General features: G+C 49.2%; 1 protein-coding gene across 2 annotated transcripts in view; it reads right to left on the bottom strand.

Moving 5' to 3' along the window:
• Positions 1-12,851, bottom strand: part of XYLT1 (xylosyltransferase 1) — a 303,249-nt gene that overhangs the window by 11,893 nt on the left and 278,505 nt on the right. For both annotated transcript variants that reach the window (XM_041749083.1, XM_041749084.1), the window contains exons 9-10: positions 11,435-11,697; positions 4,877-5,072 (exon numbers count right to left, since the gene is read on the bottom strand). In XM_041749083.1, coding sequence (XP_041605017.1) covers positions 4,877-5,072; positions 11,435-11,697 — 459 coding nt within the window. The remainder of the gene's footprint in view (positions 1-4,876; positions 5,073-11,434; positions 11,698-12,851) is intronic.

Genomic DNA, 12,851 nt, shown 5'->3' on the forward strand with positions numbered 1-12,851 from the left:
CCCTGATCCAGAGCTCTGCTGCTACTTCAAATCAATTTAAATGAGGGGTCTTCTGCTCCCCCAGCAGGTTTAATTTGGTGTTTTTGAAGACACAGCCTGCGGGCACGCTGGGAGCAGATAACAAGCACACCCCAAGGCTTGCCCGCTCCTGTGCTCTTTCCGTGACCCGTGTCTCCGATGCGTGCATGCAGGTCGGGGTGAGACATGCCATCCGTGCAGGGCCAGCAGGGGCTTGATGGCTTTCTTGTGGATGCCACGAGCTCCTGCTTCTATTCTTTCTCCAAGACGTGCCTTCTTTCTCCAGCCCTACCAACCCGTGTGACTCTCTCAGCTCCACAAAGGGGAGAGACCCTGTCGTTGTCCTCATTCCACAGAGGAGAGAGATGAGGCCCAGAGTGCCTAGGTCACTTGCGGTGGCCGGTGGGGGGCAGAGCCGGCACGGGGCCCCAGCAAATCTGTCCCCAGGGGCTGTGTTCTCACCCACTCTCGTGCGTTACCTCCAGTTCACTCACTCACACGTCCATCCCACGCCTAGGTGCCCGGCCCACTGTCGACCAGAGGTGCACAGCCCCACAGCCCCACAGGAGCCTACAGGCTGGGACCGAGGAGCCGTCCCAAGGGGAGCAGAGGTAGTGACTGCTGTGACACTTCTGCGGGGGTGGCTGGCCCTCCCAGACGGGCGATGTCTCGGCATTCCCTGCCACCCCGAGGCTCGGCTCCTCCTGGGGACCCCTGAGCCAGCACAGTGGCTGCATCACGGCAGGAAGGAAGCCGGTACGAGTCAGTGAAGAAATGAAGGAGGGAATGCGTGGATTCCAGCTGGCCTCCAAGGCTTGGAGATTTCTCTAAAGAAACCTGATCCTTGGGGTGCCTGGGTGGCTCAGTGGGTTAAGTGTCTGCCTGAGTGTCGGCTCAGGTCATGGTCCTGGGGGGTCCTGGGATGGAGCACTGCATCAGGCTCTCTGCTCAGTGATGAGTCTGCTTCTCCCTCTCCCTATGCCCCTCCCCTGCTTCTGTCAAATAAGTGAATAAAACCTTAAAAAAAAAAAAAACCAATCCTGTCACTTCCCTATGTGCAATTCTCTTCCGCACCTCAGGATTCTCAAGTCTGGTCTCTCACCCCATGCTGTGAGGGCTTCACCTCAACCGCTCGCCCTCCCCTCCACTCCCCCCTACTCCGGGCCACTTGGATTACTCTCTGTGCCTCCAGGAGGAGGGCTCTCTGTCTCATCTCTGACCTTCCACTCATTCCTGGCTTTCTGGCTGGCACAGCCTTCCTACCCCTTCCCCACCCCACCCCTCACCCCTGCCAGCTTCTACTCCTCAGGTAGATCTCAGCGGAGGTCATCTCCACTTGGAAGCCTTACCCAGCTGGAGGCAACACCAAGGTGCCTTTCTAAGGATTTGCCCATCTTGTTTTTTTTTTTTTTTCTCTCAGTATTACAACTTTTAATTTACTTATCTCTTTCCTTAGCTCACGACTGTCAACTCTATGAGGAGAGGGAGTGTATCTGGCTTGTTCACCAGTGTATCTCTAGATTCCAAGACAGTGCTGAGTACATGGTGGGTGCTGAGTCTCCTTTCCTTCTTTCCCTCCTACCTCCCTCCCTATCTCCCTTCTCCTCTCCTTTCCTTCCACCCACCCACCCATCCTCTATGTTGTGAACCTAAGGACATCCCTATGCACCAGGCCCTCCACACGCTGGCTTTCCCACAGCTACCAACAAACGGATGAATGCTCACACAATATGTTGGGGTTCTACAGAGTAGGCTTAGTGCCCAGTTAGGGGAGTGTGGGGTCACTCCAGAACGGTATCCTTGCATTCCCCAGGGAAATGGGGATGAGTAATTCTCTGAAGTCTGAGCTCTAAAACCAAGACAACCCCGAGGGAAGATCTGTAGGGCAGCTGTGAGCATAGAGGCTGGATCTCAATTTCCAATCCTAGGAGAGGGAGCAGAAGGCTAGCTGCCACCCTCACATGCGACCAAGCTGGGGCTGCCTGAGAGGGAGCCGCGCTGCTGTCACAACTTCTAGGGCTTCAAGATCTTCTCACAGACTCGCTGTGCAAGTCCATGGATACTTACAACACAATGATCACTACTCAAATTCAAGTCCATGGTCAAGTTCACCACATCGCTCAACTTCAAACCCACTAAAAATCTCTCACTGCATTGAAAATACCATCTGAGCTTTTTTCCAGGGCCTTCATGTCCCCGTCATGATCTGTCCCATCCCCTCTTGACACCTTCCTTCTACTGCCCTCCGTCTCACTCACTGTGTGCTGGCCACACTGGCCTTGCTGCTCCCTCCTGGAGCCTCTGGGCCTTTGCACATGCTCTTCTCTCTGCTTGCACTGCTCCATGTCTCCCCATCACTGGCTCTTTCCAGGCTTCAGCTCTAAGGTTACCTCCTTAGAAAAGCTTCCCAAATGAATCATCCCATTGAAAGTAGTCCCCATCGGCCTCTTCAGTCCTCAGCAATGACATGAATTAAGTTTTATGTTCTTCATAATACTCGCCATTAGCTGAAATGTTTTTGTTCCCTTATTTGCTCACTTGTAGGCTGACTGCCTCACCTGACTACAGTTCCGTGCCAAAAGGAGCCTGGACTCTCCGGCCACTCCTGCACCTAGTACACCATAGCCACTTGGACTGTCTGCTGAAGGAATGAGCCTCTTTTCCGCAAGCCACCAGCATGGGACTCCCGTGGGGTGGAGAAATCCATCTGGGCTCAGCAACACTGGCAACCTGCTGTGAGCCAGGCCCCGAGTGGAGCCCTGGAGCTCCGCCACCAGGAGAGGGATCATCTGCAGTTTTCCCTTCCTTCTTGTCCCATTTGACACTTTTTGCTTTAAAAATTACTAGGACTCCAGGAAAAAAAAAAACCACAAACTGCAAAATTCACGGCTCCCTGCATCACACGCTGTTACTCTGCGAGATCTGGGTGGTTCTTACATCAAAGTTACCAGCCCTGCGGTAGGAACTCTCACAAATCACTAGCCACAGAGTGGCCAACCTCATTTGTCACTGCCTGAAGTGCCCAGTTATCCAACAGCAGGCTGATAAACAGGGAGAGCCCAGCCACCAGGCATCCATCTCGTTAATGGGACGTTAATGTCTTCAATTGGCCGCCTGGGCCCCCAGCGCAGAATCCAACTGGGGCAATGTCTAATTGCCCCCTGATGCTAGTAATTTATGGAGTCGGCTCCCATGGCAGCTTGAATCCAGCCAATCCATTCGGATCCTTAATTGAAAATGGTGGCTTAACAAGAAACCCTGCTCTGTAGGGCATAGCGAGGCCAGGTGGGGCCATGGGCAGGTGGAAAGGGATCTGCATGGACAGTATAAGCAGGTGGGATACTCGCGCCACCCCCACCCCCGCCCTTCAAAATACTCTGTATTCTAAAACCAGGCTCTTCATCCCTAACCCAGCAGCCACACTCAGGGACGATACTAAACTCCAGGGATGCATTTTTAGCTACTTGCTGCGATGGGGAAGGCAAAAATCAGGTGCTGGAGTTTGGGGTGGGCCAACTCTCACCCAGCTGGATTGTGTTTCCCGTCCTGCAGCGTCCCCACCCAAGTGTGTGCGCTCCATTCAGAAATCAGATTTGGTACCTCCGGATGCCATGTGTGTGGAACACAGTGGTGAACAAGAGGGACATGGTCCTAGCTTTTTCGTGGACAACCGACAAGTGATCAGAGAAATCAGCAAGATGGTTTTGAATAGTAAACGCTAAGAAAATGATAAAATAGGTACATGTCAAGTGGAGAATGGACTCTTGTGGTGTAAGTGGGTGGGCAGGGAGGGCTTCTTGGAGGGTACACCATTTGGATTTAGATTTGAATGACCAAAAAAACAAAACTAAACAAAACGGCAGCTAGCTATGTGAAACTGTGAGGAAAAGTATTCCGGGCAGCAGGAACAGCACCCACCAAGCCAGCAGCAAGGATAAGCTTGACATGTGTGACAAAAACTCCAGAAGTGTGAGAGGGGAGCAGAGTGATAATGGCAGAGGCTAGACCAGATCTGCAGGTAGGGCTGATGCTACAAGGGTAGTGCTGGGCAAGAAAAGAACTAAAACTGCATCCCATGGATCCATCCACTGCTCCACCTACCCACCCATCCATCCACCCATCCATCCACTCATTCACCTATCCTCCCATCTATCCATCCTCTATCCATCCGTCCAGTCTTCTGTCCATCTATCCACCCTCCCACCCATCCACCCACTTACATACCCCTCCATCTATACATCCTCTATCCATCCGTCCAGCCTTCTGTCCATTTATCCACCCTCCCAGCTATCCACCCATTCATCCACTCATCCATTCAATGATTGATCTGAATTAACCCCTATGCTAGGAACTGGGGAACCAGAAACACTGAAGAATGAAATTTGTGGCCAGAGAGACCTGGGCTCAGTTTGAGCTCTTTCACTTCTGAACTATGATTGAGAAAATCCTTGGCCCTCCATAGGCCTCACCTCTCCAATCTGTAAAAGGAGACTAATGCCATTGCTTCATTAGGAAACTGGTCTGTTACGGTCTTACTAATAGAGACTCAGGAGAGTCACTGGCTAGGATAAAAAATTAAGAGGAACACAGATGCTACTGTAAAAAACAGACCAGGGCTCCAGGTCATCAGTTTGGCCCACTGCTAGGGCCAACCTCCATCTCTCCCCTCCCACCCTGTTTGAGATACGGCTCCAGTGCTTGGGGCCAGAGGATCCTCTCTGAGCCCAGAGTGTGCTATCTTCTGGGCTCTCCAAGTCCTCTTCCCCTCCATTTCCATCCCCAAGTGTCAGACTGGCAAACAGAACCCAGCAGGGCAGCTGGAAAAGACCGTGAAGTGTGCCAGTGTCTGGACTCTTACCTCAGAAAACTGGAGCCTCCCGAAGTCACTGGGTGGGCTTGCGATCTTGAAGACCTTCTTTGGCATCACCCACGTCTCCAGGGTCTCAAGTTTGCTCACAGCCAGATTCGTAGCGTGATGCTTGATCAGAAAGCCCTGGAAGCGGTCGGCAAGGAAGTAGAGGTGGACAGATGCTGGGTGGCCCATCGGGTAGTACCTGGAACATAGACACGGTCTCACGTGAGCTCAAGGGGTAGGGCCAGAGGTGTGTGATCTAGTGACAGAGTGTGCCATGAACCGTCCCTAAAATAGGCCCCGTTTTATTCAGTGCTGACCACAGTCCTTTGCAGCATCCTGAAAGCTGCTTCCTGTGAATCTCAGATCCCAGTAACTATGAACGATTTCTTGGCTGATTATAAATGTAAAACATGCTGACTGTACAAAAACACAATAAAGAAAATAAAAATTATTACTTTTGATGCTTCTTCCCATAGAGGATGTCAGTTCACAGATATTTATTGATCCTCTCGTTCGAGGTATTAGGAAGGGACAATGGTGTGCAAATGAGGCCATAGTGATGTATTTCCTTCCAGCCTTATTTTCTCTGCATATATTTGCATAAATATTACATGTTTGGGATCGTAATATATATATACTGGTTACATCCTACTTTTACTTCATGTTATTTCTCAAGATGATCAGATATCTTTGAAAAGTTTCTGAAAACATGATTTTTGTGTGTACACACACACACACACACACACACACCACTCTGCAATGCCGTATTTCATGGAGCAAGTTCATCATTGGATATTTAACAATTATTTATTTATTTATTTTTGCCATTCTAAGCAATGCTGTATTACACATCTCTGAACAAAAGTATTTTGGGGAACATGTCTCGTCCTCCCTCATCTCCAACAGGCTCTCTGTGTCTGCTGTCCACCTTTATCAGAAAGGTTGTACTGATTTACGCCCCACTGTCCTTCTCATCAACAGCACTGGGTATTACCCTTAAAATTATTGCCCATCTGAGACACACACACGCACACACACACAAATAGGTAACTTGTGAAGATACAGCGTCTCGCTGGCTGAAAGGGGCAGGGAAGCTAAGCAGAGATCCCCTGAGGAGGCAGGGAGCCGAGAGTTGGAGGACTGGAGACAGCCCAGTTCTTTGTCCTTCATACACATGAAATAAAAGCTGCGGGCTTCTGCAGTGTGGAAGCCACACAGCACTTAGTGGGCATGTGTGGCCCCTTGGAAACAGCATCCCACTAATCCCTGTCCCCCTTGGCCTGCCTTCCCCTGGTTCCATTCAGGAGTGGGAGTCTTCATGGCCAATTACAATGGTGAGGGAAGCCACCCTCCCACGTTTACCCAGCTCCCGAAATTGCTGCCTTATCATCCGGATGCCCCCGGGCTCTGAGAACAAAAAGCCCAGGCTGTCTTGGGATTGCTCGCTGGGCACTCTTGGCTCACGCAAACCCACTTCGGATCTGGATGCTGGAAGCTGGCAACCCACGTGGCCCCGGACTGTGCTGCAGAACCTTCTACCATGACGGAAAGGCTTTTCCTCCGAACTGTCCGATCCAGTAGCGAGCAGCCACTTGGGACTCCTTGGGACTCCTGAGCACTTGAAATGAGGCTGGTGTGACCGAGCAACTGAAGTTATAATTTTAGTTGATTTAAGCCTAAGTGCCTGCTTGTGGCAGGTGCGACTGTGGACCACGTTGGTAGAGGTGTGAAAGGGCCCTGTGGCGGCCTGCATTTCTGGCCCTGGTTCTTCACCTCTCCCGTCTCCAGGCTCTCTTCCATGTGACTCTACATGTCTCCATGCGCCACCGAGGTGATCTCGTTCTCCTTCTTGAACCTGCTTTGGCGGCAGAATGTGGTGGAAGGGGTGCCATGCTGGTCCTGAGCCAGGGCCTCTAGAAGTCGTGCACATTTCTACTTGCCTTTCTTCCTCCATGTGAGCATGCCTGAGCTAGCCTGCTGGAGGACGAGGTGCTCGGAGCAGAGCACCCCCAGTTGTCCCAGCAGAAGCCCTCCTAGATCTGGCGATGATTCTCTGCTGAGAACAACAGAGGCCCCCTCCTGACCTGCAGCTGGCTGCAGACGCAGGAGAGATGCCAGCTGAGGCTAGGAAAGCTGCCCTGTTGACCCACCAACTTGAGCGCCATGTCAACACTTATCATTGCAAAACAGTGATTTGGGGCTGGTTATACAGCATCGTTGCAACAGATGCTCCATGAATGTTGGTTCTGTAAGGTGGCTGGGGTCAATGAAGGTGGCGAACAGCAGGAGAGCTTGTCATGGGAATCACAATAATAAAATGGTTCCAGAAGGGAGTGGTCTGCTGTATTGGGGGCTGCTAAGGGGTCAAGTAAGTGAGCCAAGGTCAAGCATTCTAGAAATCCAGGAGTTGGTCTTTGGTGGCTTGCTTTCCTTCACCTTCTGTCAAGAAATTTTGTTGTCCCCACCTGAACCCAGCCTCTCTTCTCCTTAGGCATTGCCAGCGTCCTAGTCTAAGCCATCATCGTGCCTTACCTGGACCCTTCCAGGAGCCTCTTTACTTGTCCCCTCCTACTTTGTTCACTGTAACCTAGTCCTAAGTAGCCATATCCATTGCCCACTGCTTCAACACCACAAGCGGTTTGCTTAATGCCTGTGATAAAATTGAAATGCCCCAACTGGTCTACAAAGTCCTGCCTCTTTAGCCTCATTTTGTTTCCTTTTGTCCCAACCCCCTACCTTCTAGCCACACGGGTTTTACTTTGGATTCTGGAATAGGCTAAAAACTCATTTCTACCTTAGGGCCTTTGCACAGGATATTGCTTTTGCTGGGGATGCTCTTCTCCTTTTACATTGCATGTCTGGCTCCGTATTATCATTTTGCATAAATGTTACCACCTCAGAGAGAGCTTCCTTGACCAGTGAATCTCAAGTCATCAACTCATTGCTACCATGTGATTTTACCTTCATCCTCAGCAGAGCCTTTACTCTTATTGATCTTTTGTTTCTCCTTACAAGTGTTTAGGTACTATATCTTTTCACAAGAATGGGAAAGCCTTGAACTCAGGGGCCTGGTCTGTCTGGGTCCCAGCAGAGTGCCTAACAGAGCCTGACACATGGCAGATGCTCAATCAATACATGATGATTGGGTGAAAATTCTAGAAGGATGTTCTCTTGGACCTTTTGCTTCTAAAGTGCATCTAGGGTACATGTAACCCAGGACTGAATGCAAAGTCCTCTGATACCTCCTCTTGACTATGGACTTAAGCAATTAAAATTAAGATGAGAGGTAGTTTTAATTAGATATAATACAATATAACCTAAAGGCCATCACATATGCACCCACTTGGGCCAAAGGTGTTTTTCTTACTTAAGTAAGGTAGGTACAGAAAAAATAAGATTCACACAAAAATCTAGATTTCTAGTTTCTCTTGAAAAATTAGGAGACTGGTTGGCAGCTTCAATTCTATGATTCCCTTAGGGCAAGAATGTACTGGGGCTTAGTACCAGGGCCCACAGGGGCTCCAGACTGGCATGGTCAGGTCAGCCCACAGCAGTCACACCTGCTACCTGCCTGGCCCGGTAGAGCATTTGAATTTGAGTGCCTGTATTAAAATACTGATAGATTTTATCTCTGGATGGTGGCTCAAAAACCAACTTGATTTTTTTTTTTCCAACTTGATTTTTTTTGTTGTTGTTCTCTCAGTCTGCCGTTTTGAAAATTTCTGCACTGAACATGTGTTACTTTATAACGAGGAAAAAAATCAATAAACATTATTTTTATAAAAGGTTATACTATAGACTGGAAAGACAATTTGCATGAAATGCCCAGAGGAAATGAGACTCCTGAAATAAAGTTTTCACTTGCTATTTCCCCAGACACCCCACGGGCAGGAATTCACTCTCTTTTGCCTTTTGGGATAAGGGTCCTTTGTCCCGATTTCTTTGTAGGCGCATATCCATAAATATATCCGCTTTGCCCACAGCAAGGCACAATGGTTCTATTATAATAAAAAATGAGGTAGAAGCCAAAGGATTCCAGGCCCCAGGCAACTTGATGGCTTGTTTAATCCCAAAACAAATACCAGGAGAAAATTTCAACAACCCTAAATAAATTGAGGATGTCTTTTGGAATTTCGTATGTTGTCATTTACCTCATAAATTCCATGAAGTCTGGGGCTAAAACTATTCTTGGAAAACATTCACCTCCCAGGCATCAGGCACTGCATTACCACAGGGATGCACGCAGTGGCTCCATGGACAAGGATTCTGTCCCAGACTAGCAGGAGGAGAAAGACTTGCAGATGACCTTGACCCCTGGTACCACAGCTACCAGCCAGGGGAGTGATGGAGGGAAGTCTGAGCTACTTTCAGCTTGGGGTGGACAGACTCTCAGGGGAGCCCCTGAATTGCTTTGCAGAGGATGTGGCACTGGAGCTGACCCTCAAAGACTACGGAAAGGGTGGGCTGCACAGGGAAGGGCACCGAGCAAAGGAAAACACAGACAGTCAAGGAGCAGTCCATACCACCCATTACATTAGGGAGCATGAGCGTGCAGCTCCCACACCAGGCTCACTGTTGACTGCTTGTGGCAGCTTCATGGTAATAACAACGGAGACATCCACACTGACGTGCACACTTGCTGAGCACTTAGCATGTAAAACGCTGTTAAAACAGGGATGATAATAACAGTAATAGAGAACTCATAAGGCGGTGTTTGAAGATGGTCTCCATTAAAACTCACACCACTTTAGGCTACGAGGCTTATTATTACTGCACCCATCTTACAGATGAGGAAACTGAGGCACAGAGAGGTTAATGGCTTGTCCAAGGTCAACAGAAATCCAGTCCTGGGTTCCCAACCCACCCCAGTCTCCCTTCAAACCAGACTAGAACTTGCCGGGAGAGGAGAGAGAAGTCTGAGGCTAGGAGGAGGAGAGAATGAATGGAAGCCAACTTGATGCAGCCTTGCAGATGCCCAGCCAGCTATGCACCGGGTACACACTGTGCCATGTTTTCAGGCTTTTAGGTAACAAAATGGTTTCTCTTCTTCTTCTTACACTCCCCAGGAGAGGGAAGAGTAGGGCAAGGAGGGACACTAGGGGAGGCCTCAGTGTAGACAGATAGTGGTTTAAAAAAAAAAAGGTTTTCTCTTTGTAGTCCAAAGGGGGAGGTAGGATGAGGAGGAGAACAAGAAAGAGAAAGAGAGTGATTAGATGCACTTCTGGGAATCCATCCTCAGGAAATAATCAGAAAAGGGAATGGAAAAAAAAGGCTTTCTGCACAAAGATAGTCATCAGAACATTATTTACAATGGTCCATTACTGACAATGCAACAGGAAAGGACTGGATTAGGCAAACTCTGGAATTTCTACTCAATGGAATCCTTGCGGGCATTAACGAGGATCATTATCATTAGGGAAGCCGCAGAGCAGCATGGGGAAGAGGGGGCTAATATCATAACGTCAAATGAAAAAGAAACAGGACTTCAAAATCTTATTGCAATTATGTAAATATCTGCAATGCACATTGCTGGTAGGGAAGAAAAGGCACACAAAATGACAGGGCGGTTGGCTTAGGGAAGGCAGGAGGAGGGGATGATGGTGAATCATTCTCCTACTTCCTTCCCCCTCTTCTTTTCACATATTCTAGAACACTCTCTCCTGAAGTGTCAACTGGTACCTGCTAGTGGTAGGTGAGATGATTCTAAGGGATACCCGAATGTCTTAAATCATAGGTCTACATTTTAACATTTTTGGTTATATTTTTAAGTATGCCAACAACAGTAGGGTTGTGTTTTAGGAAGGACTCTTTATTTTTCATAGATAACATATTAAAATACTTATGGCTCAGATGCTATAAGTATGGGCCATGCTTCATTCAAATTGATCTGGGAGGAGGGGTCAGCAGGCAAAAGCAAAGAGGAAAACGCCTTGGCCCTGAGCAAGAAATCTCTAGAGGTGGGTAATGGGGGCATGGGGCCACACTCTTCTATTTCGTATATACTTGACATTTTCTGTAAGAAAAATTAAACAAACAAAAGTTCTGTATTTTCACATCTAAGGCAAAGGCAAACACAACTACTTAACGTGGGGACATAAAGCTTCCTTATAAGAGACACAGAACAAGAACATCAAGAACAAGAGCACTGGCCAGGAAATAATCAGGTAAACAGTAGACATGGTGTTCTGAAAAAGTAGTAAGTAGTGTGATTGTGTCTTAGAGCAGATGAGATCTGGCCACTGGGATAGGTTTGGATGACTTTTTTTTTTTTTTGAAGATTTTATTTATTTATTCATGAGAGACACACACACACACACACAGAGAGAGAGAGAGAGAGAGAGAGAGAGGCAGAGACATAGGCAGAGGGAGAAGCAGGCTCCATGCAGGGAGTCCAATGCGGGACTGGATCCCAGGACCCCAGGGGATCACGACCTGAGCCAAAGGCTCAGTCCCAGTTCGGATGCCTTTGAGGTCAGCAGAGACAGGGAAAAGCGTGTGGATCCTGAAGAGGGCCCCCCCACCCCCTCCCACTGTCCCCCACTTCCCACTCCGCAGGCTCACCTGCAGCTGTTCCCTGTCTCCACGTGCAGCGAGGACTCGGCCCTGCGGAGACCCAGGCGGGCAAAAGAGTGATACAAGGTGAGCGCCACGTCGCTCAGGCTGTGGATGCCATCTGGCTCATCGTACACGTTCTCCCAGTAGGAGCGGAGGCCTGGGGTGCCCGCAGGGTAATTCCCGTACAGGTAGTAGTCCAGCTGCCCGATGATTTCCTGATTCACCACGGCTTCAAATTTTCGGGCAAAGAAGGTGGGCCTGGCTGTCTGCTGTGCTCGGGAGGATAAGAAGAGGAATGTCAACAAGCGGGGCGGGAGGAGGGGTCTGGGGAGCAGGGCTCTGCAGCCAGCCTGTCTGGATCCCAATCCCAGCTCTGACACTTCCTAAGCTCTCTGCCCTCAGTTTCCTTGTCTGTAAGCTGGAGGTAGTAAGAAGTGTGTCAGGACTGAACGGGTTAATATTTGTAGAGCATTTACAGCAATGGTGGGCACATAGTACGCATCATTTAAATGTCTGGTAAATAAATTACCTCCCAGATGTTTGTGGCCGAGATGGATGGCAGAAATCATTTAGCTGGAGGTCCAGGGCAAATACAGCTTACAGATATATTCCAGTTGTCCAGCAGAGTGCTTTAAAATTGAATTAGCTGGCAACGTTTAAAAAGTACAAGAGTTCACAGCAACAACTTTTGGCTTCCCTTTAAACAGAAATAGACTTGGAACCCCAGGCCCGTGTTTCCACAAGGCAATGACTGGCCAGAGTTGAAGGGCAGCTGTCCCTTTAGAGGGGCATGGATCCCCCTGGTCACCTCAGTGCCCCCCCCACTTGCACCCACCCCTGTTGCCTCCTGGGCACTGCCGCTGATTGGCAGATGGACAAGGAACCCAGATGTACTGTGAGAATCTCTGCCAGTGGGGTTCAGGAATCTTCATTCTTAGTGGGATTTGAGGGGATGCCTTCACTAAGGTTTGTAGAGGATATAACACCTGAACCGGGGCTGCACACCACCGCCAACTGAATAGCTTTAAAAGTTGAAAGATTCTGGAAAAAAAAAAAAATCAGATTCTGGGGGCGACTGGGAGGCTCAGTCGGTTAAGCGTCTGACTCTTGACTTTGGCTCAGGTCGTGATCTCAGGGTGGTGAGATCGAGCCCTGTGTTGGGCTCTGCACTGAGTGCAGAGCCTGCTTTAAGAGGGTCTCTCTCTGGGATGCCTGGGTGGCTCAGTGGTTTAACCCTGCCTTTGGCCCAGGGCTTGATCCTGGAGACCTGGGATCGAGTCCCGCATCAGGCTCCCTGCATGGAACCTGCTTCTCCCTCTGCCTGTGTCTCTGCCTCTCTCTCTCTCTCTCTCTCTCCTCTCATGAATAAATAAATAATAAAAATCTTTAAAAAAAAGAAAAGAGGGTCTCTCTCCTCCTCCCT

The sequence above is a fragment of the Vulpes lagopus genome, chromosome 3, assembly GCF_018345385.1.
Source record: "Vulpes lagopus strain Blue_001 chromosome 3, ASM1834538v1, whole genome shotgun sequence".
Taxonomy (NCBI): Eukaryota; Metazoa; Chordata; class Mammalia; order Carnivora; family Canidae; genus Vulpes; species Vulpes lagopus.